Below are 21617 nucleotides of genomic sequence, written 5' to 3' on the forward strand. Positions count from 1 at the left end.
GTGAAACAGGGTGAGCAGGGCAAGATCCATGCTGGTAGCACATGTACAGTTGTGGAAATGCCTAACAAGGGTGCTGTCTCCAGAGCAAATTATCTCTGGTAAGGATGGGGAACTGATAAAGGCAAAGGGTATGGAGGAGGCCTGTGATAGAGCAGTAAACTGATCCAGGTTTGGTCCAGGGACACTACACTTATAGTTGCTGAAGATGCTACTGGCCCAGCTTGACAGGCAGGACTGCTCTGGGCCCTGCAGCAGAATTTGTGTCTGTTCTTGAGTCACCAGGACTCAAACCACAGATGAGACTATGAAAAAGCTGCTAAGAAGACAGACACTGCAGGACATGGGAGGGAACTAGCCAGTTACATGGGCTGGTGGGAGCAGCTGCCAGGTTTCCACTGGTATTTTCAGACTGTGGATGCTTCTGCAACATGAATTGCAGGCAGAGCACTTGAAAAATGTTTAAAGCTAATTTCTTTACAAAGCTTGTTTTAACCAGAAAGGAATAGAGCAGTGCCAGCAGAGGATGTAGGACCATAAAAAAAGTCTGCAGGGAACAGAGGAACTTTCCTCATTGCTCTCTGAATTTAAGGGCAATACATCAGCATCACACGCTATTGCACTGGGAGGGTGTTCAACACAGCCATTTTGAGGAACCTAGTATACTTCTTCCATCCCCAGCACTAGAGACTCTAGGATTTGTGGGTGGTCTGCAGTTATCATAATGTTGTTTCAGATTACTGAGTTGGATTAAACCTGTTACACACAGTACTCCTATGTCCTTCCATGTGTATCACCTGATAATTTAAGGGCATCTTACCAAATGTCACTGGAGGAGTTAACCTTTGTTTGGAGACAAAATGAGGAATATTGATTTCCCAGAAGCCCCCCCTTATGCTACAGCTGGATCCAAGCTCCTCTAACACTGCCCAAGCACACCCTTCTCCTTTTGCTGCCTCTGTCAGTGCAGCCACTGTCAGTATGTGCAGAGGACCATTATGGCAGAAATCACAACAAGACAGAGACCATACAGGCTCTCTCTCTTCATGAACACAGAGGACAGGGAAAAGAAAAGTCCTCCATACAAAGCCAGGCAGGGCTGTGTACTGTGACCACTGAATTTGATCCTTTTACCCCAAGGGTGAGGAATTCATTTGTATTGGCTCAAACAGTTCTTTTCAGAAAACTACAGGCTGGATTTGAAGAAACTCAGTGTTAGAGACTCTGCAACAAGTGTTTGACATTTGTCTTTTTCTTTGAAACTTGTGCCTTTGCATTTTGCCGGTCTGAATTCCCACTCACCAGCCATTGTCTTGCCCTCTTCTGCTGGACAGAAAGTCTTAATCTTCCCCTTCTTCTCACTGTAACTAAATAATCTCTCAGAAGTCTTTCCAATAGACTAATCAAACTGTCAACATAAGCCACTGCCTCTGCTCACTGCTATTGCTCTTTTGTCCCCTTTCCATGTTTAACATCCTATTTACAACAAGGAGGAGGCTTTAAACACTCTAGTTTCTGCAGTAATGGCTGCAACATCATGTGCTCTTGACTGGATAAGACAACACACATTTGACCAGAACTCGATGAAGGCAACAGAAGTACAAAACCATCTTTAATATGGCCAGGAGGGAAGCTGTAGGCAACCCTCAGAGCCTGGGAGCTGAGTAATCCAATTTCATAAACATGACACTGTCCTCTTTCCCCTTGGATGTCTTATTTAACTTTGCTGAATGTCAAAGGAGATGGTTGCATTCTCATGGAGATACCATTGTAGATGGCTCTGACTCACAGCCTACACCAGCTTCATTAAAGGACTGCGCGGCTGTTACATGAGCCGTCTGCTGTTAAAGAGGTCACATTTGGGACCAGGCTTTGATGTGCCCCAACAGCACATTTACACCACAGCCTTGAGTAGATGCTCTTATACCACCGGACGTATCAAAAAGGCTGTCCTTCCGTGAAAGCTGCAAACCAGGTACCAGCTGTATCCGCAGTGTCCCTGGGCCGCTGCCCCTGGGTTTGTTCCATGCCAGCAAGTCGTGGTGCCTTGGAGCCTGTTTCTGGCTCGTGACTCATTTGGAGCTGGCCACTTCCCATCTCAGGTCATCCCACCTCCTGACTCGGCACTGTGGGGAAAGAGAGGTATTATCATGGCAAGGGGAAAGCGGCGTGCCACAGAAGGCAGCTGGGCAGTCACGGTCAGGTGGTGACCACCAGTAAGATCACTGCTGAAGAACTTTATCCTTTGGCATCCTTCACTTTTTTTTTTTTTTCCTTTTCAATAGATGTCCCTGAGCTTTCCATTTTCCAAATACAACTGCAGTACTGACAAGATGAATATTGAAGTTCAGATTAGGTGTCCTCTAGGGGTTTTACATTTCTTCAGTCAATCTCAGCTGATTTCTAGCTAGGGACAAGGTACCTGATACAACAGTCTAACAATTTACCCCTCTCAGAAGGGGGGCAGAGCTACTGTCCATGTCTCTTCCCTTTGCCAGCACCTCATCCTCCCTGCCAAGCACTCCCCCGCCCCTTCACTTGTGTCAGGTATGTCATCTCTTTTGATCAAAGCCAAAAACAATTTGACTTGCTAAATTGTCAGAACACTAACTCAGCAAAACTAAAACTAGAGTCAGTGGCAAGGGGAACACCTGGACTTTGTGTAGGGAGGGCAGGCGAGACATCCTATTTTATTTTATTGCAGCCCAGCTGCAGCCTGTACTGTAAAAACTGTGCAAAACAGTGGCAGAGTGGATGCAGGGATGTGGGTGATGGGTGGCAAGTTCGTACATTGGAGTGCAGCTCATGCCATGCCTACAGGACAAAAGGAGGTAAGGAAAAAAAAAAATAAGTAAAACAACAAGATTTAATTCAGTTCCTGTGGCAAAAATCTCACCACAAACCTGCCCTTGGAGGTCTGCCCTGGTCATTCTTCTCTGTAGTTGACCTGCACCCATTAAAGCCCCTGTGCATTGCACTGTCTGGGACTCAAGGGCAGGTTCATCTGACCTAATTTGAGAAGTCCTTCCCTACTTCTCTGTGGAGTCAGTGAAGCTTTTCTGGTGTGTGATACCTCTCCTCTATAACAACTCTACATGGACTAGATTAACTGTGCCCCATCGATGCCTGTTTTTCTCCACCAGTTACCCGGGAAGTCTGGGCTACAGCCACCTGAAGTTGTGGTGGAGAAGTGAACCTGGTCCCAGCAACAGGCAGAACAGGAGGTCCCCATCAGTTTGGTGTCAGCCACACTCAGGTTAGAAGGAAAGCTAGGGAAAACAATGTTTTCTGAAACTTTGACTCTGAGTAACAGCACCAAATGTGTCGTGGCCCTTGCACCCATTTCACCACCCTGATGAACCTTCACCCACCAAAGCAACTCCTGGTCTTAGTCTGGGCATATCTGTACTGGCAATATTTGCATTTCCCTAAAATCTTTCACAACAAAGAACTTAAACTCTTCTGGTACCAAACCCTGTGAGGCACTGGTCCCTCCCAGGACCCACAGACCTCATCATCCCTGCCAGGCAGACCAAGTAGTGCACAAATGGTGTGACTGGAATTCAGCCATGCTCAGGTATTGCAGCATCCTGCATATTTCAGAACTGGAGGTTAATTTTCTATGGTCCCGTCTGAAGAAGGATGCTTCTAGCAGATAGTGGTTGCCATCTCAAGCCCATCAGATGGCACAAAGTATGAACAAGTCTCTGCAAATAGTGAGTGAATTTGCTGCGTCCAACCAGCAACAGCTCTCACGCATGTGCAAACCTGAGGTTGTTTTCTCCCTGTCTGCTAGTTTGCCTTGGCAGCAAACACAAGGAACAGGCAGGTATCACTGAAATGCTGACCCAAAGCATGATCATGCTATAATTATTCTAGAGTTATTCAGCAACTTGTGCCTGTAGAGCTGCTGAGGTACAGGCATCTGCAGCCTTCACCATTCTCACAGGAGTTGTGTTCTCCTATCATCCTCCTTCTCAGTCCCAGGTTGTGTCCTGTCCTCCATGCAGCCTCTGCCAGCATACTCCCGTGTGACTGCCAGCGATGACAGTCATGCCACCAAGGGGACAGATGCTTCCCCTTCTGCCCCAAATTTGGAGCCTGTTACACCAAGTCACAGAGGTGCCAGTGGGAAGGAACCCTTACAGGTCTGCAGTGCAACCTCCCCCAGAGCAGAGCCATCCCCAGCACCATCCCAGGGGAGCAGGAGTTTTGTCCAGCTGAACTCCACAAACTCCCATGGATGGAGTCCCCCCTGTTTTGCTGGACACCTGGAAAAGGAACTTTTCCTAATGTCAAACTAAACTTCCAAGCTCCACTTGGAACAACTAGTTGTTCCCCTTGTTATATCATCTGCTACCACTGAGAAGAGTTTGGTTCCACCACATTTTCAACTGCCCCAGCAGTAGCTGTAGGCCGTTGTTAGACACCCCTCATCCTCTTTCCCTGCCTACTAAGCCAGCCCAGCTCCCCCCACCTCTCCTGGTACACCACAGCCTCTCAGTGCCTGACCACCATGGTCACCTCTCCGGGACAATGTCCACTTTCTATACATCCCTGTTCGCTAGTGGACCTAAAACTGGATGCAGAGTTCCCAGTCTGGTGTCACCAACACCAAGAAGAGCAGACAACAATTTCCTTTGATGTGCTGATCCCACACTGACATAGCCCAGTATGCAGTTTGCCTTGTTGATGTTGAAAACAACCATTGATTTGGGTTCAAACTAGGTATAGTCAGACATTTCACCATTAGGAAATATGAGTGAATCTTGTACTAGGTAACAAATGCCTCCCCCCCCCCCAAAAAAAAAAAAAAAAAATCACATCATTTAATCAATAGTTTAAAAAACATTTTAGTGGTGCAAGGTTAGGGGTCTATGGAGCAGGGAAGATCTTGCTGGTGACATGCTGGAGAAGCTACACTGGGCATTGCTCAGCACAGGCAGGTGGAGGGTAGCACTGTCCTCTTGGGCAGCATCACATTAGCATGGAAACCTGATGGTTTTGGAGATCTGTGGATCAGGAATGGCTGTGGGATCCGAAACAGGAGTATATGTGAGGGTTTTAACCCTGGAAGAGCTGAATCATTTTCACCACATGATGAGGACACCCTTTGCAGCTGGACAGCTTCATCTTCTTCTCTGCATTTGCTCTTCTCCTTCTTAACCTCAAAACTCCTCAAGTCTTTCAGTGAGAACTCCACCACTCCCTATACCTGCTGAGCTTGATTGCAGGCCATTGCCCCCTCCTGTGGCCACCAGAGTGGGGCTTCGTGGGATGCTGCACATCAAGGACATCCATGAACTTCCTCTGTGCTTGTTTCAGCAGTTTAAGAGCACAGGGATTCCTACAACACGTTTTGTTCAGGCCAGACTCAGGGGAACACAGGAGTCACATAGGCTAGTGCTCACCAAGGGTCAGCTCCAAGATTTGGAGGTGATCTAGATGGAGATTATGGAGTGGCAGTAAATCTGGTTTTCCTATGGAAGATGACTCCTTAGCCTGAGAGAGGGAACATGAATGTGCACAAGAGTCTTAACGTCATAGGTAGAGCAGACCAATCTTCAGTGGTGAAAACACCTGGTTCCCAAAGCCTGCATGCTTGGAAGCAACTTTAGGATGTGGTCCTGCCCCAGAATTATTGTCCCACCACTGGGACAATTACCCTCAGACACCAAGTTTGCATCTCCTTGTCAGAGGTGGGAATTCAGCCAGGCATCTCTCACATGCCATGTGTTTATCCCAGAACAAATGTACTCAGCAGAAGAGGATCCTGGGGCTGCTCAACGCATGTGGGCTCAGGCTGGTACTGGTGGGAGTACTCTGTGACTGCCCATGAGAATCAGTCCAGCAGACAGAATTTGGGGATTAGCACCCTGCTATCATGTGAGTAGTGGTGGACACTATCTATAAAATTCAGATATTTGAGATGGTATTTATGGCACAGATTATTTGGTAGGTCAGTGGGATCTTGAAGAAAGCACATTTGGGGATTAGGCATTATAAAAATTGACCACAGCATCCGTGTGTAACTCCTACTTTCAGCTAAGAAACCATCGGATGATATATACACTGAATGAATGTTTGGGATCTGAGTGATGCATCTCCCCTGCACTCCTATATGCCTCTAAGCTTCACTAAACCTGCAGAATCTGGATGCACTTTATAAAGGGAGTGAGGGAAACCACATTCCACTGGCAGTAGTGATATTCTTTTAGAGTGGAGGAAGAAGATAAAGCACAAACAGGCTGGTCCTCTTTAGGAGGGATGGATGCTCTGTTGTTACTGGGCATCCTTTGGCATTTTTTTTAATGATTGAAATCACAGAATGAGAAATGCATTAAATGATGGCTAATATTGCTATGAGTGTAAATCTTTAGAGGCCCACCTGCACTGAGCAGGTCAAGCTCCTCTCCAGCTAACTCCTTCTAATGCTCACCTTGATGCTTTCTTGAGCCTCATCCTGGCTTTTTCCTTCTCTGGCTTTCCCTTTTTGCCATATCACTATACCCATTAATCTCCTTCCCAGTCATGTCTCCCTGGGGTTAGATGTTCAGACCTTAAGGTGAACCAGCCTCTGCCAGTCTGACTAGAGGGCAAGCCTCTTCTTGCTTTCTCTGCCACCCATCCACCCGCTGGCACTTATTTCCCTGCTGCAGTGTCTCTGACAGCCTCCCCACCCTGCTTCACTGCCCAGTGAGCAATAATCTGGGACAAGGCTTGTTGACCCCTGAGGAAACTGGCTGAGGACCCCCATCTCAGAGACCTCAGGAGAAATTGGCTTCTGCCTCCGGGAGATTGGCCTGAACAGACCTGGCTTTGGCATCAGTAACTGAGCCGTGGGGCTGAGACCAGCCGTTCAACTTCTAGTGGTTACTGCAGGGCCTTTGGGAGGACCTCACTCCTTCTTTTTTCCAATAGATTTGAGGAGGAGACAATTTAGCAAGGACTGTCCAGATGGACACATGACCACTACTGGCAGGTGTAAATCCACAAGCTCAGGAGGGCAGGACAATCTGCCTTCCCAAACTTAGCATGTCCATGGTCGAGCCTGGTGTTCAGCCCCCTTCTGCCAGGCAGACCACCACGTCTGGACAGAGAAATTGCACACTCCGTCTCTCTTTGGAGGCTGCTGCTTGCCCAGCCCTGTTCTTGCCTTGTCCGCTTGGATCACCAATCTCAGGTGACCTTAAAACAATTTTTTAAAACAAGTGTTGCTTACAACCACTCTTTCCCATCGATTATGTACTGCTTCACTTCTCAAGAAGTGGTAGTAGCTCCTAGGATCCACACTGGACTGAAGAGTTTGTTTGTCCTCCTCTGCCTCTACCAGGGGTTTGAACTGGTTTCCTGCAGCCCAAGTTTTCCCAACTTCAGTGTTCCATTAAACATAACATCAGCAGGTGACAGTCACCCAATCCATCCGTCTCTTGCAGAAGATATTTCATTATTTTGACACCATTTCCAAACAACACAGTTGATGGGGAGGATGGAAACCTGTTCACAGCAAGCCCAGGAGCGAATTCGAAGTGGATCAACTGCTGCAGACTTGCTCCCATGCTGCATGCAGCAGGTTTCACAATGAGCTGTCAGAGGGCTTGCAATTCCTTCTTGAGTGAAAAAGTCATACTATGCCCCACTTTGAGAGGCCCCTAAACCAGTGTCCATTGCCAGGTGTTACTTTGGTGGTGGACCATCATCTGTAAGAACAGCTTTATTGAGCTTCGCTGCCTCCTTACCTGCAGTACAATTGAGTGATAAGTCATAGGGAAATAAGATTATCACTCCAGAATAACCAGACCATTTGGTATCCAGCCAACACAAACAAAATCTTTGTTTACAAAGAACAATTACCCCTGTGAAGAGATACAGGGCTTTTCTTTTAACTTGGGATGTGCTTCAATAGCTACGTCAACATCAGTGTCGATTAAAACAACACCAGCCCCCTCCCTCTAATTCCTCAGACCCTAAGCAGCCTTTTCCTCAGCATTTTTTTGTAGCATTCATTTTTTAGAAACACCTGAGAAGTCACCATTCTGATATCTCAAAATAAAAACACATGCATTTATGATGGCAGCTCTCCCTTCATCTGGGTACATGCTGTCCAACCCTCACACACTGATCAGAGGATCATTTCATTAAGTGTTTTCTCCTTGTTTCCTTCTGAAAATAATCAGTATTTCTCTGCAAATGGAGCAGTTTGCCAAATTTCTAACCAGCTGGTGCTGTGTGCCCCTGAACAGCACAGGCTGACCACCCCTGGTCTTTGCAAGATCCTCCGGTGGGGCACTGCCCCACCAGTGGGAACGTCTGTCTGTCTGCGGTGCTTGGAGGAAGGATTAAGCCCTCCTAGAAGAGGTTGCTGGAAAAGGGCTCTGCAGCTGCAGGTAGGACACAGCTCGTAGAGGGAGGCACCAGTGGGTTGCATGGACAATCAATAAAAATTGCCCAGGACCTAGAGAAATTGAAATACCCTGAGCTGTCCTCTTAGGAGAGCAATTAGAGGGTGTTTAACATACTTCTAGGCAGCCACAGGTTTGGAAGTGATTCCTCAGTGAACTTTTGCCTTTGTGAAGGTTTTAGAAATGTTTCTAGCCCTTAGGTGTGACTAAATTAAGGGAGAATTTTAATTGGACAGAATTTGGCCTTGTAGGCTGCTGAATTTTGTGCAGATCATGCAGTTCATACATGCTATTTAATGAGGTAATTTTCAACACACCAACTGGAAAAAAAGCTCTGTTGTTCAGGAGGTCACATCACACTGGTGAAAGTCTACATAGACTTTCCAGAGCAGTAATATGGAAAACTCCTACATCCATGATCATGCCCACGGGACTTGTCTAGGGGATCAGCCTCTAATGCTTAGGCAGCTGAATCTTTTTTTTTTTTTTTTTTTAATTAAGTTCTTGTCTGCTTTGCAGAGCCCACCAATGATTGCAATGTATGGTGGAGAGTCTTTGGTAACGGCAGTATGTCATAACAGGGACACAAGTGCCCTCTCCTAAGAGAAGCTCAAAACCCAGGACATGTTCAGTAGAGATTAAATAGTGGGCGATTTATGAGCAGTCATGGGATTCATTAAAGCTATTCAGTTCCCTAGTAAACTGCAATGTTCCTTATTTGAATTCTGTCATCTTTTTGTCTGTTCTCCATATTCAGTCAAGACCTCGCATTTCTCAAGCTCCTATGTGCATATATATTGCATGCTTTGACTTGCAAAACTTTCCCTCTTGCTGCTCTTGATCTTCAGACAAAACCAAGAATTTGTCTTACCCTGTTCACAAAGGGCTGCAGTCAGCAAATTACAAGAATTGAAAGATACGAATATTTTACCAGATATAATTCCCTCAAAGGTCAGACAGCAGAACAGAGTTAGCAGATAGAAGCACTTGTTTGCATATAAGGACACCTCTGTCAAAGTTGGGGTGAGATCCATGATCTCTGAGCTTAAAATGAACATCTACTACTTGGTAAAAACATTTTGAGCATTGCATCAGGATGAACTAGACAGTTCAAAATGTACCACAACAAAACAAACAGGATCTGGCTCTCTTGGAAGGTTCGTACTCATCATGCACCCCTGCTTGCAGTGATTTTGCACAGAACTTTACTTACCTGAAAAGCAGGTGTATGATGATGCCTCTGCTAGGAAGGCGAAAGGGCAAAACTGGTGGGAGCTGGGAAGGGCTCATACAGCACTAAATAAAGAGAAAGAGCCAGCATGAGAAATCCTGGCTCCCAACGTGCATTTCAATGTATCACCCCTGGGTCACTCAGCACTGTAAAACAGTGGGATACCAGCCTGTGCAATTGTCCATTTTAAACAGAACATGGCCCAGATTTGGAAAATGCCAAATATATCTAAAAATAGTACAATTAAAAAACTCTCCAGGCAGAGAAACATTTTCTCCAAGACAGTGGGTGGCAAGCAAGATCTGAACTGTGACCTGGCTTTCTCTTGCTGATTCATATTTTTCCCAGTGCATTATAAGAATTGCAGGGATCAATATGGGGCATTGGCAAGATGTTAGAGGGCACAAGCAGGACGGACATTTGCCTTGAAACATTATGCTGCAGTCACCTGAGCTGCCGTGGGAGGAAATATCGGGGTTTAAATGAGCCTCATTTCTACCAGGTACTCGAAGCCCTCAAGGAGTGTTGCCAGCCATGGTTCTCAAGGCGTTGGGGAAGAGCCGTTGTTATTTAATTGATGCTGAGACAAAGAGAGAAGGTGTCAGTGCTGTGGCCCCCCCAGCATTCACGCGGCAGAGCCCTGAGGGAGCTGGCTCTTTGCACAGGTCTGCTCTGGCTCTGGGGCAGGAGGGAGACAAAGGAAATCCAAGTCTGTGAGCACATGGTACTTACTAACCTACACATCCCATAGGCACAGCCATTGCTGTGACCTCCCTCCATCGCTGGAATCTTCATAACCAGCAGCATCCCCTGTGCTGTGCAGTGCTCACAGCCATCTATTTCTGCACAGACCTCCAGGTGTGCTGGGGGCTCCAGAGATGAAAATAGTTCTTCCTAACTACTTTGTCAAGGGAAATGGCACGGTGGGGTACAGGATCCCTATAGCATTGCCTACATTTACATGGGAGATCCCTCAGGAGAGGCAAGGAAGAGTTGCAATGCAGGGGGTGTCCAGCTCCATGGTAGAAGATGCACCCTTGGAGATGTGCAGCTCTACAGCCCAGAGATTTCCTGCCCGGCCGGCCACAGGGCTAGTGGTGTCCTCGATATAGTGGGAAAAAAAGAAAAATTGCTCTTCAGATTCATCTGCTTTCAGCTGCTGAGTTTAGAGCTAGAAAACACTCCCTTAGCAGCACATCCCCGAAATGTTCTCCCTGAATTTCAAGCAAAAAGCTGCAACACTGACCTCAGGCAGTCACAGCAAGCACAGCTGCTGCCCCACTTTGGAGCTCATTGGAGGTTGTAGTGTACTCTTCACACAAATGTCAATACTTTCCAGGGCTGAGACAGGAAAAAAGAGGTTCCTGTCTATCCAGCTGGGCTCCCAGGACTCATTAAGGCTGGCAACAGGTTTATTGGATTGCAGAAGAAAGAAAAAGGGGTGACCACACCAGATTGTTTCCCAGGACACTGGTCCACTCCTGGCACTTCACTTTCCTTTTTTTTTAATCATGAAATTGGAATGTGAAACACATGTGAGCAAACCTTTTGGGTCAGCCCTCACCTTGTCCTGCACACACAGCAGGGGATGGACAAACTTCCTTCCAAGAAGCTGCTTTTATGCCAGACAGCAGCCAAGCATGGCATCACCCACAGTGAGGTTTTCAGTTGCTGAGCTTTACGGGAGGAGCAGCTCACCAAGGTTTGTCTCTGGCTGGTAAAACCCAGCTCAGATGGTCGGTCTGTGGTGCACTGCGCAGCACAGTCCTGAGTGCTCTGAGCAGTGCAGCTCCCAGTCTCCTGCAGATAGGAAAGAAAAAATGTCCTGGCAGCATTTTCTCTCACTGGCAGGAAACCTTTCTTAGCGTTCATCCTAAAAGATCCTTTTCATTTGTTTTGACACGGTTCTAATTTGGCCAAATCCTGCTACTTTCAAATACTACTAGGTCTAATTTCTCTTGATACAGTGTGTCTTTCCAACCAGTGGCCCAAACAGAAGATGAGTTTGCTGGCCATCTCTGTAGGAAGGAGGGAGTTGAGAGGGTGGGCACAGGATCTTCCGCACTGAGGCAATGTGAAGACATGAGTCACCTCTTCAAGGATGCAAGGATGGACCCGCCGGTATTACAGAAAGAGGATCTGCACAAGACCATTTACTCCCAGGGCTTCAAAAGCTTGTCCCAGACCAATGGGAACCATGAAGAGTCAACTCGAGACTGCTGGATCCACGGCTCTGCTGTCTAGCACTATCGGATGGGAACAAAAGGAGTCACTGGCCTGACAGACAGTGTCGGGACTCCTGAGAGACTTAAGGGATTAAGCAGAGAAAGAGAAAAGGGATTTCCCATGCGTTTGCCATAGGCACTCATGCTCCTTGTGTTGGGCACTGCACTCGCACGCACACACACAAAAGCCTACCTTTATGTGCACATCTATCCGCTCACACTTGTACATGCAGCAATGAAAGGGAGTCTCCCAGCCAAGCAGAGCTGTCTGGCTTTTATGGCTCCTGCCCTTGAGCGTTCAAATGCTGGGAAAATGCGTCTGTCACCTTCAGTGGGTAAAACTGGGGGCAGTGAAGCAGGGGTATGAAACGGCTATTTCCCTTTGACACGATGGGAGCTAGAGAAACATAGCCTCCAGCAGCAAGGAAGGATGCTGGCATTGAAAGAAAGGGAAGTGTGGGGTCTGTCGCTCCTGAAGTTTCCAGGCCTGGAGTTGTGATTTGTGCTTTAAAAGTTGTCTGTGTCCTCCATCTATCCCAAATTCACCCTGTGATACTTCCTCTCCTAAGGTATTTGCATCCTCCCCACAAGCTCTTGTGATTTCTGTGTTACAGCCACAAAGAGCTAAGATGTGCCCCTGGGATCTCAGATCTGGATTTCAAATAGGTTTTGTTTTGTCTTCACATCTCAGGCACTATATAGAGAAATGGTCGGTCCATGGGACCCAGGAGGTCAGAGCAGATCTGCAGCACATTAGCCAGAGCACCTGTTCCCGTGTGCCTTCCCAGGACTTCTGTGGAGATGAGGATGATGGGCCAAGAGGAATGAGATTTTTTATATTTGTCTAAGAAGGATCAGCAGTGGGGAAATCACAAGTTTATTGACATAAGAACAAAAATTAAAATTAGGTGATGACTGCAGAGAACGTTGTCAATAACCATCAATAAGGAAAATTAAAAGCAGGCACTTAGGAATGATGGAGACCTTGCAAAAGAGGAAGGAAAGGAAAAGGTGGGAAAGCTTGGAACAGGTCTCCAGAAGCAGATGAATTCCTATATGTGGGTAAGCAATTTCACCAGCTCAGTGCGTGACCACCTGCAACCGGGAGCAGCCTCCAGCCTCCCCAGGGGCCTCCCCCACACAACAGATCACAACTCCAACCTCAAAACAGACAGATCAAAACCGACCTCACGTCTTCAGTCAGGCTTTCCAGGTGGGAAGTCCATCATGAGATGGCTCAGGAGTTTAAAGAAGGGATCTGACCAAATCTGTGAATGGGAGACGGGTCCTCCCAGGAGTTCCCCAGAATTTTGTGGGAAGTCCCAGCTCTTACTGCCTTGAGGCCACTGCTTCTTTTTGCAGGTTCCCTGAGGGATTGAACTGCTCATCCGGATAAAAAAATTGAGCCAGGTTCTACACCAGTGAGCTACAGCAGAATTAACCTGAGCACGTGACATAGTGTGCAGCTCACAGCCAGCACACCAGGCCAACCCTTCACCATCCCTGCTGCAAGAAACTGCTGCTGCAGACACGTCCTTGTAAACTCTGACACTGGGTATGAACTTCACTTCTACCACCGTGCAAACCCAGGCAGGAGAAAGCATCTCGCAGCGTGCCACCTCCCTGAGACTGGAGCCTGCGAGAGTGGGTGGCTGGAGAAACACGACGTGTTCTCCTGCCTGTTCACCACATTACCGGCCTCACTGGGTGGAGAATGAACTTACAGTTGTTCACAACTGTTGCTTGGAGCTGACCAGTCTTCCCATCAGTGATGAGCTCCCACCCACCAGATTGCACTTGGTGGGAGCTGGAAGTACAAAGGAGCTGTGGCAGAAATCAGGGGGCGGTGGCAGAAGACAGCACTGGGACAGGGATTAGAGGCATGTGCTGCCCAGACAGGGTGGGAGACAGGTCTTCTCCTTCAGTGTCTTCAGCAGAGACATCTCTCCTAAGCAGGTTCCCCTGGATTCCCTTTACATCCTGAAATTATCAGTGTGCAATTAATTCAACCAATTTGTGTCAGCTCAGCATCCAGCCCGAGACTCCAGGCTGGATGAGCAGTTCAGGACAAGGACGGTCAACCACAGGTCTCAAAAAGCGGTGGCATCTCTGTCCTTGGAGGTTTTCAAATTGCAGAAGGACAAAGCCCTGCAAAACCTAATCTAACTCGGAAACTGGCCCTGCTCTGAGCAGGAGTTTGGACTAAAGACCTTCTGAGGTCTCTCCCAGCCTGAGTTAACTAAGGACTACAAAGTACTTGATTAGCTCAGACACAATCTTCAGATGTGGGCAGGTGGATGAGGAAAAAACACAACAAAACTCATAGAAGTGGTTGATACCCCAGATGGTTGAGCTGTCACTTGAAGGAACTTCTAAAGGCTGGACAATCAGCAGACAGGAATGTCATGCAATTCAACCAAGGGACCTGGGGAGGAATAACCTGGGGAGAAACAACTCCATGCACCTATAAAGGCTGGGAGCTCACCAACTACAAAGCAGCACACAGAGAAAGACCTGAGGGTGCTGGTGGACAAAAGTTTCAACATGAAGCAGCAAAGCAAGCCATTGGGGCTGCACAAGGAAAAGGATTGCCAACAGGTGGAGAGAGGAGATCCTTCACTTCTACTTAGCACTGGTGAGACCTCATCTTAAGTCCTGTGTCCAACTGTGGACTCCCCGGTACAAGAGAAATAGAGACATACTAAATCAAAGCTCTTTAATATTTGCCTGTGCTAGTGTCTGGACTGTGAGGTTTCTGCACTGGAAGCAATTGAGTTCACCACATCCACTCTGTTACAGATCCAGCTGCTCATTCACAGGTTTGACCACATGTTCTGGAGGGACACCACAGGGTGGTCTGGATCCTAAGCAAGGCAGTAGCTGTACAACTGTCCTTGTTTGTGTGTAATAGCAGGTAGTATCTCGGTGCTTCTTTAAGCAAATATGTGTCTTCATCCTTCAGCAAGAACTTCTGGCCAAATACACAGTTTGACCCACATATTTAATGCTGGGAAATTGGCAGGTTCTTGGGCCATTAGGAAAAGGTCATCTCAAATCTGCCCTCCAGCTCCTTCACCATGTGTCAGCACCTCTGCCCGACTCACAGCTGCAGCTAGAGCCTGATGTCCACCTGAGTGGAACCGTGGTGGCTCAGCCTCTGCTGGGCCCAGCTGCACAGGTGTAAGACAGCCCGGGACATGTGGCATTGACATGCCTGACCCCAGAGCAGCCCCTCTCCAGTAAATAGTGATCCCTCTGCTGATGAACCGGGTATTGGACAGGACACTTCTCACTTTGGCCACGATTCAGAAGCTCTCCCATCAGTGTCCCCTGACAGCTGAGACACCCCAGGGTATTACCCACACTCCAGGTGTTGCTCCTGCAGATACAGCTCCTTGCAGGTCCTTTGTCAGATCCACCAGCCCCATGGGGACATCTCAGATACTTGGGAGAACACTGAATGGCTCTAGGTGCCTCCATGTCGAGAGCTGAGTCCCTGCCTCTGCACCCACAAAAGACCAGGGTGTCTTCAGGTGTGAAAGCCCCTTTCACATCAGTCCTATTCAGTAAGAAGCCTCTTTTTTTCTTAGGAGATCCCTGTATTTCAGTACTTTGTCTCCTTGAACTATTGGTTCACCTGGGCTCATCAAATTCCCCCCGGGGATGGTGGTAGGGGCAGGACCATTAGTGCCATCTGGTTTTCCAGCCCTCACACTGTCCTCTGTCCCTTGCAGGTCCCTTGCACTAGGTCAGCAGTACAGCTCCCTGGGGTCCCAGCCCATCCTCTGCGGCTCCATCCCCGGCCTCGTCCCCAAGCAGCTCCGCTTCTGCCGCAACTACATTGAGATCATGCCCAGTGTGGCCGAGGGGGTGAAGCTGGGCATCCAGGAATGCCAGCACCAGTTCCGGGGCCGCCGCTGGAACTGCACCACCATCGACGACAGCCTGGCCATCTTCGGGCCAGTCCTGGACAAAGGTAAACAGCAAAGCTGGGGGGTTGTGGAGGAATGGGTTTGCCAGGGTGGGAAGAGCTGTCACATCTCCACTTGGCTTTTGAACATGCCACGAATCTCCTACTGGGAACACATCGAGGAAGGAGCCTGATGTCCTAGCTTTCAACCCTAATTTCTTCAATCTCTTTTTTCCAATTTTTTTGGTGTGTTATATCGAAAAGGGTAATGAGGGAAGGGTCTGTTCCCATCCCAGGAGCTCTCAGTAGAGCCAGGTAGGATAAAGGAGGAAGGGGAAGGTCTAGCCCCATGCATGCTCAGATGTTCTGGAATTGTGGGCTCCATCCTCCCTGCCCAGGGCATGCAGCACTTCCAAACAACAGGGTCCAGCAGGCACAGGGGAAAAGCCAAGGAGAGGCACTGGGGTCAAGTTTCTTGGGGTCAAGGCAGGCCCTCTGAAACATGCACCGTCTCCCCCTAGGAGGTCAGTGCACAGAAGTTTCCCCACCAGTGAGAAGCCAGGGTTGAAATCCATGGTCCTGATGAGGCTTAGTTGGGATTTCAACATATCTTTTCACAGATGAGCCCCAAACAGTCAGGGCTGGGAACAAAAAGAGGGAAAATAAATGTATATACATGCTCCAAACGCACGTGCTTGCTCCTCTTCATCACCTCCTCCTGAAAGGCCAGCTTTCTAGACCCAGTTGCACAGATCAGGCATGCTGGAAGCACGTTGCTAAGGCACAATAAAGTTGGGATTCCCAATGAGGTCACAGCCTGGGCGTTACACCGAGAAGTGAGATGTTGGGCCCCAAAACAGCTGGAGACCTGCACCACTTGCCTGAAGCCAAATACGGCCTGAAAGGAGGGTGCTGGAGGGCTCTGGTGACAGATAACCTATCCCACATCTTAGATGTCCAGTTAGCAAACCAAAACCTTAGATTAAAAAGCATGCCCATGAAAGGTGGATAAAAAAATCCCCTTCTCTCCATCCCATCCCACAGATTTTGTTGACTCAATGCTGAGTTTAGCACAAGGGACGTCCACAGATAACGTTTTGGTTTCACAGCTTCACAAATGAACCAAAACCATTTCTGAAGCTTGGCTTCATTGGTATCAACGTGCACTGAGTTTCTGCAGTCCAGTGAAGCCTGTTTATGGAAAATAAATTATTCTTCCCAGTGATGCTTTGGAAATGGGAATCTTATGGCACAACATTTAAGAAACTGGAGAGATTAGGGTGCAAAGGTAGGACATTAGACCATTTCCCAATAATCTTATGGAGTCTGCATATCTCCTGGTGGATCTTTCTTACAAAGCTGTAATATTCTGCATATAAACAGTTCATGATACTTTTTTAAAGCTTCAACCATCCAATAATAGTACAGCTTCCTGAAACATCAGTAGCATATTTCAGTGAAAATTACTCATTTGAGTTAAACTGCGATTCTCTGCAGCAAGCAGGACTGTAAAGTCATATTAGAGTGCTAATAGGGATCAAGAGATTCAATTCCTCTCTGTTTTGCCAGGATGTATTTTGCAGTAACTGCTGTATTTACTATCAAACAGCTCGTCATCAAGGCATGCCACACTATAACTTGCTGTCTAATAAAAGAATGTCCTAAACTTCAGCACTAATAAGATCAGAAAGTTTTAATTTTCTTAAAAGCTATCATTAAAAGCTATAATAAAAAATTTAAACACATTACGAAAGAACTGCTATAGCATTCAGGCACTGAAAATCTCTCACCACCGTTTCTGTCAGTACAAAAGCACTTGAAAATTGGATATGAACCATCCTCCCCATAACAAGAAAACTGAACTTTGAAATTATGAAGAATATTTTAAGATTCTTTCGGTTGCAGGAACTAGAGCAAAACCTCATGTGTGGACATGCCTGAACATTTCCATGCACTCCAAGCTGACAAAGTAAAATATCATCCATAGCTCTGAAACTCTTCTGACAGATGGAGAAAAATTATTGAGCACATTTGTTACACAGCTTTCTCAATCAAACTGTGACACATCAATAGTCTCCTGGACAGTACTGCCAGGCAATTAGCTTGAAAAATTTATTTATCCTTGTGTCTCAGTCACCTGTGAGTAGCACAGTTAAAATAAACAGTATCATCTGCAAATAACAATACATCAAAGTCCAACTCATTTGATTGTGGTTATTATTTACATTTTTTAAATGTGCCAACGTCTTTTCACTGCTGACTTGAAAATTAACGAACAGAGACAAGATGGGACTCATTTCATCTATGTAGCAATGAGTAACATTAGGAAAACCTTTGCAATTCCCCAAATTTGCAGCATGAGTTGTCGCGGAGAAAAACCCCACCTTTCCAGCCACTGGTTTCTCAGCTGAAGAGATAACGTTGGCAATAAACAGGTTTTTGTCCCACCCTGATAGATCTCGCTAGCTGTGATGAATCTGGGGACCGACACTGCTCGTCACTGCCGAGGGGGCTGAGGACAGGGTTGCTGGACACTTCTGTTGCCTTCATAGCATCGCCTCCTCCCAGGCTGTTGTCCCATCTTCCTTAGATGCAGCAACAACTGAAATCAAAAGGTTTGAGCCCATAACCTGGTACTGAGATTTGTGGTCATTGCTGGCTGCATTTTTCACATCTGGCCGAGCCCCGAGCATCCGTGGCAGCTACTGCTGTGTTCCCTCATTGTTGACTTCCAGGACACACAGAGAGGTGCAACCCCACAAACTAAGAGTCACTAATTAATTGCAAGACTCCAAGATGACAATCACTATTGCAGTTTGCACTGTGCGTTAGGTCAACAGGCATTAAATACTAAGCCCAAAATAGCCAGTATTTAAGCTATGACAACTACTTGGATGAAATCACCTCTAAGTATCAAAGAGCAACGTTTAGGTTAATCTCATCCTCTAGTCCCTTAGGTAGATTGAAGCTACTTTGGAAAAAACTTCAAAGGTGTAGTTCTCACTACAATAGCATGGAAAATCATTTCTAATACAGCCTGAAAAGAATTTGAGGATAATTTCATTTTAACGGAGCTGCAAAAAATGTTAATCACAGTTGCTTCCATTCAAGGAGAGCTCAGTCTGAAGAGCAATGTAGTGTGGGAAAACAGTGGAGCCGTTCGCGGCGGTTTGGCTGCGCAGACCCTCTCGCAGCACAGGAGTTCAAGACTTTTGTGGTTGCTCCTTCTGGGCTCATCCTCCAGGCTCCAAGTGCTGGTGTCAGTGTGGGAGCACAGGGCGTCTCGCCCTGAAATAGCTCAAGGGGCTCCTGCCCCCAGCTCTTCCCACAGCCTCCCCCCACCCCCCCATCTCACTTCTCTTCCCAGCTTCACCGTACCACTCTGATTTCTCCTTCTGCAGTCCCTTGCATGGCTTCAAATTCACAGCAAAGCAAGAAACAGCAAATACAGCACAGTGAAACCCCTGGGGGAACTGGGGTGCTCCCATTTGGAAGCTGCTGAACACTGACCCCGGCTAAGGCTCTGCCTTGACTGACCCAATTTCCTCCCACGTCCCCTCAAAATTCAAACTCATGAGGTTTCTGCCATAAAATGTGTGGCAGCCATAGCTGGCAAGGCTTTAGTTTCCCAGGGCCACTGATTATCTTCCTGCAAGTTTTATTTTTTGCATGGCCTTTCTTCTAACCTGGGCGATGAAAAAAACCAAACCAAACCAAACCAAAAAACAACCCCCAAATGTGGGGTAAGATCATGTTTTTACAAGCAAACTCCCTGAGATGATTTATACTGCAGGTGTGCAGTCTGGGACAAGGAGGGAAGAAAAACCTGCTTTCCCCCTCTCTCTTCTCCCTGCATTTTCTTTTTAAAATAAAGTCAGTTTTTATTAAAAGACAATGTCTCTTCCAGCCAGGTTCTGCCCCAAAGCCAAGGTTGAGCCAACAGCCAGGTGACTTGCTGCTGCTCTGGGAGGGCGAGCAATTGCCATTCTCTGTGTTAGTGATAAAGTCCGTGATTTTAGCCAAAGCGCAGTGCCCAGAAAGAGCTGGTTGTGAGTGCACGAGGCAGGAGAGCCCCCCAGGCATCTGGAAAGTGACTTCTGGGAGAGAGGAGAGGTCTCTGAGCCACAGGCAGGACTGGATCTGCGGGGGTTTGGCAAGCTCAATCATCTCCCCACATCTTGAGCATCACCGCTCTCCCCCTGCCTCGTCTCACCGCGGCTGCCCTTCGCTCACTCTCCTTCTCCAGGAAGGTGCCACCCGTCCTCCAGAAAGCTCCTCGTCAGCCCCGGCCAGGGCAGCGGCTGGCCGTGCGCGGCTGCGAGCAGCGCGACGGCGCCAGGGCCAGGTGCAGGAAAGGCAGCTGGGCCCGGGCTGCCTTTGGGGGTCCTTGTGTGTTCGGCTAAGCCCCTGACACGAGCTGTGAAAAGGCAGACCCGCACCAAGATAACCCATGGCTTTTCTCAGCCATGACACTTGCAGTCATTTGCATCTAAACAGGGGTGTGTGGGATCAGGGGCCGTCTTGATATAAACTCAACAGCTTAAAGGGAGGGGGAGGGAAAGGAGAGAGGGAGAGAGAAAAATAAGCTTATACCGATGAGAAAGAGCTAAGCTTCCTCCCCTACTGTGAGGCAGGGCGAGCGATACCATCCCAGCGCTGCAGTCGTTTCAAATCGCTGCAGCATTCACACGCCCTTTAGCCATTCTGATCCGGTGGCGGGGGGCTGGGGAGCGCCATCAATAGGGATTTCCCAGCCGGGCTGGCGGGATTGGAGGGTGACGGCAGGACAGGGGAACATTGCCCCGTTGCTACGAGGTGCTCCTGGGGAATGCCAGTGCTCTGTGCCGTGGGTACGCTGGCCGGCGGAAACATTCTGCATTATGCTGGTAATACAGTGTGACACCACGGGAACAATGGCAAATTGAGTGTCCCAGCAGGTAACGGGCCTGGCTGGGAGACAGTCGCAGTGGTGCACTGTCAAGACGGCTCTAATCCTCCCTCGCCAGCCCCTCCCCTGGTTCTGGGAACGCTGCTCCTGCATTTCATCTCTGGGAAATTCTCCCGGCTCCTCGCCCAGACCCAGGGGAGAATTTCAAGGCGAGGGGCGTTTGTGTTTGCAGCTCGCTTCCCCCCCCCCAACCCCAGCATCGTGCGGAGAGCTCGCCGGGCAGACGCGGGGTGGCAGGGGGTGCTGGGGGGCAGCTGCCAGAGGGGTGCAGCCCCCCCGGGGGGGTTGCATCACACCTCTGCCCGGCCACGGGCACGCCAGCCCCGGCTCAGCTCCCACCCCAGCATCCGCGCTCTGTACGGGGACTTGCAGACTCACAAATCGTGCAGCAACTCTCCAGCCCGTGCCCATTGCTTTTTCACTCCCCTCCAGGGTGGAAAGCGAAGGCGCGTCAGCAAGGAGAGTGGCTCGTGTCCTCCCCCCTCTGCCCCCGAGCTGTCCTGGTCTGAGGCCAGAAGGGCTCACTACCTCCTCTAATCTGATCTGCTTTAGATCATAGGCCACCCAAATAGCCTTTGTCAGGCTGAAACACTCCAGTCAGAGCAGAGATCTTCAACTGGTGGCCCACAGCCCCCAGTGGTCCCAGTACAAGCAGCTGGTGAAAGATATCCAAGAAAAATCTCAGTAGGTAGAGGCTGGATCTCTGCTGGTGCACTGGAAGTGGGAAGGGCAAAGAGGGAACAGTTTGAATTAAAAGCAAGTGAAAATCACAGTGCAGTCCCACCAGCAAAGACAGGACTGAGCAGCCCTGGTTTCGGATCACATTTGGCATCTAGATCCGAGTTCCCCACGCTGCAGCAGAGGAGGGATGTGTGTTTCCACAGCTGGCACGTACCCGCAGGCT

General features: G+C 48.3%; 1 protein-coding gene across 2 annotated transcripts in view; it reads left to right on the top strand.

The window, feature by feature from the left end:
- The window catches only part of WNT3 (Wnt family member 3), a 50524-nt gene that overhangs the window by 21756 nt on the left and 7151 nt on the right, over nt 1-21617 (top strand). For both annotated transcript variants that reach the window (XM_032996529.2, XM_032996530.2), the window contains exon 2: nt 15590-15831. In XM_032996529.2, coding sequence (XP_032852420.1) covers nt 15590-15831 — 242 coding nt within the window. The remainder of the gene's footprint in view (nt 1-15589; nt 15832-21617) is intronic.

The sequence above is a fragment of the Tyto alba genome, unplaced genomic scaffold (genome assembly GCF_018691265.1).
Source record: "Tyto alba isolate M040663 unplaced genomic scaffold, T.alba_DEE_v4.0 Super-Scaffold_12, whole genome shotgun sequence".
Classification (NCBI taxonomy): Eukaryota; Metazoa; Chordata; class Aves; order Strigiformes; family Tytonidae; genus Tyto; species Tyto alba.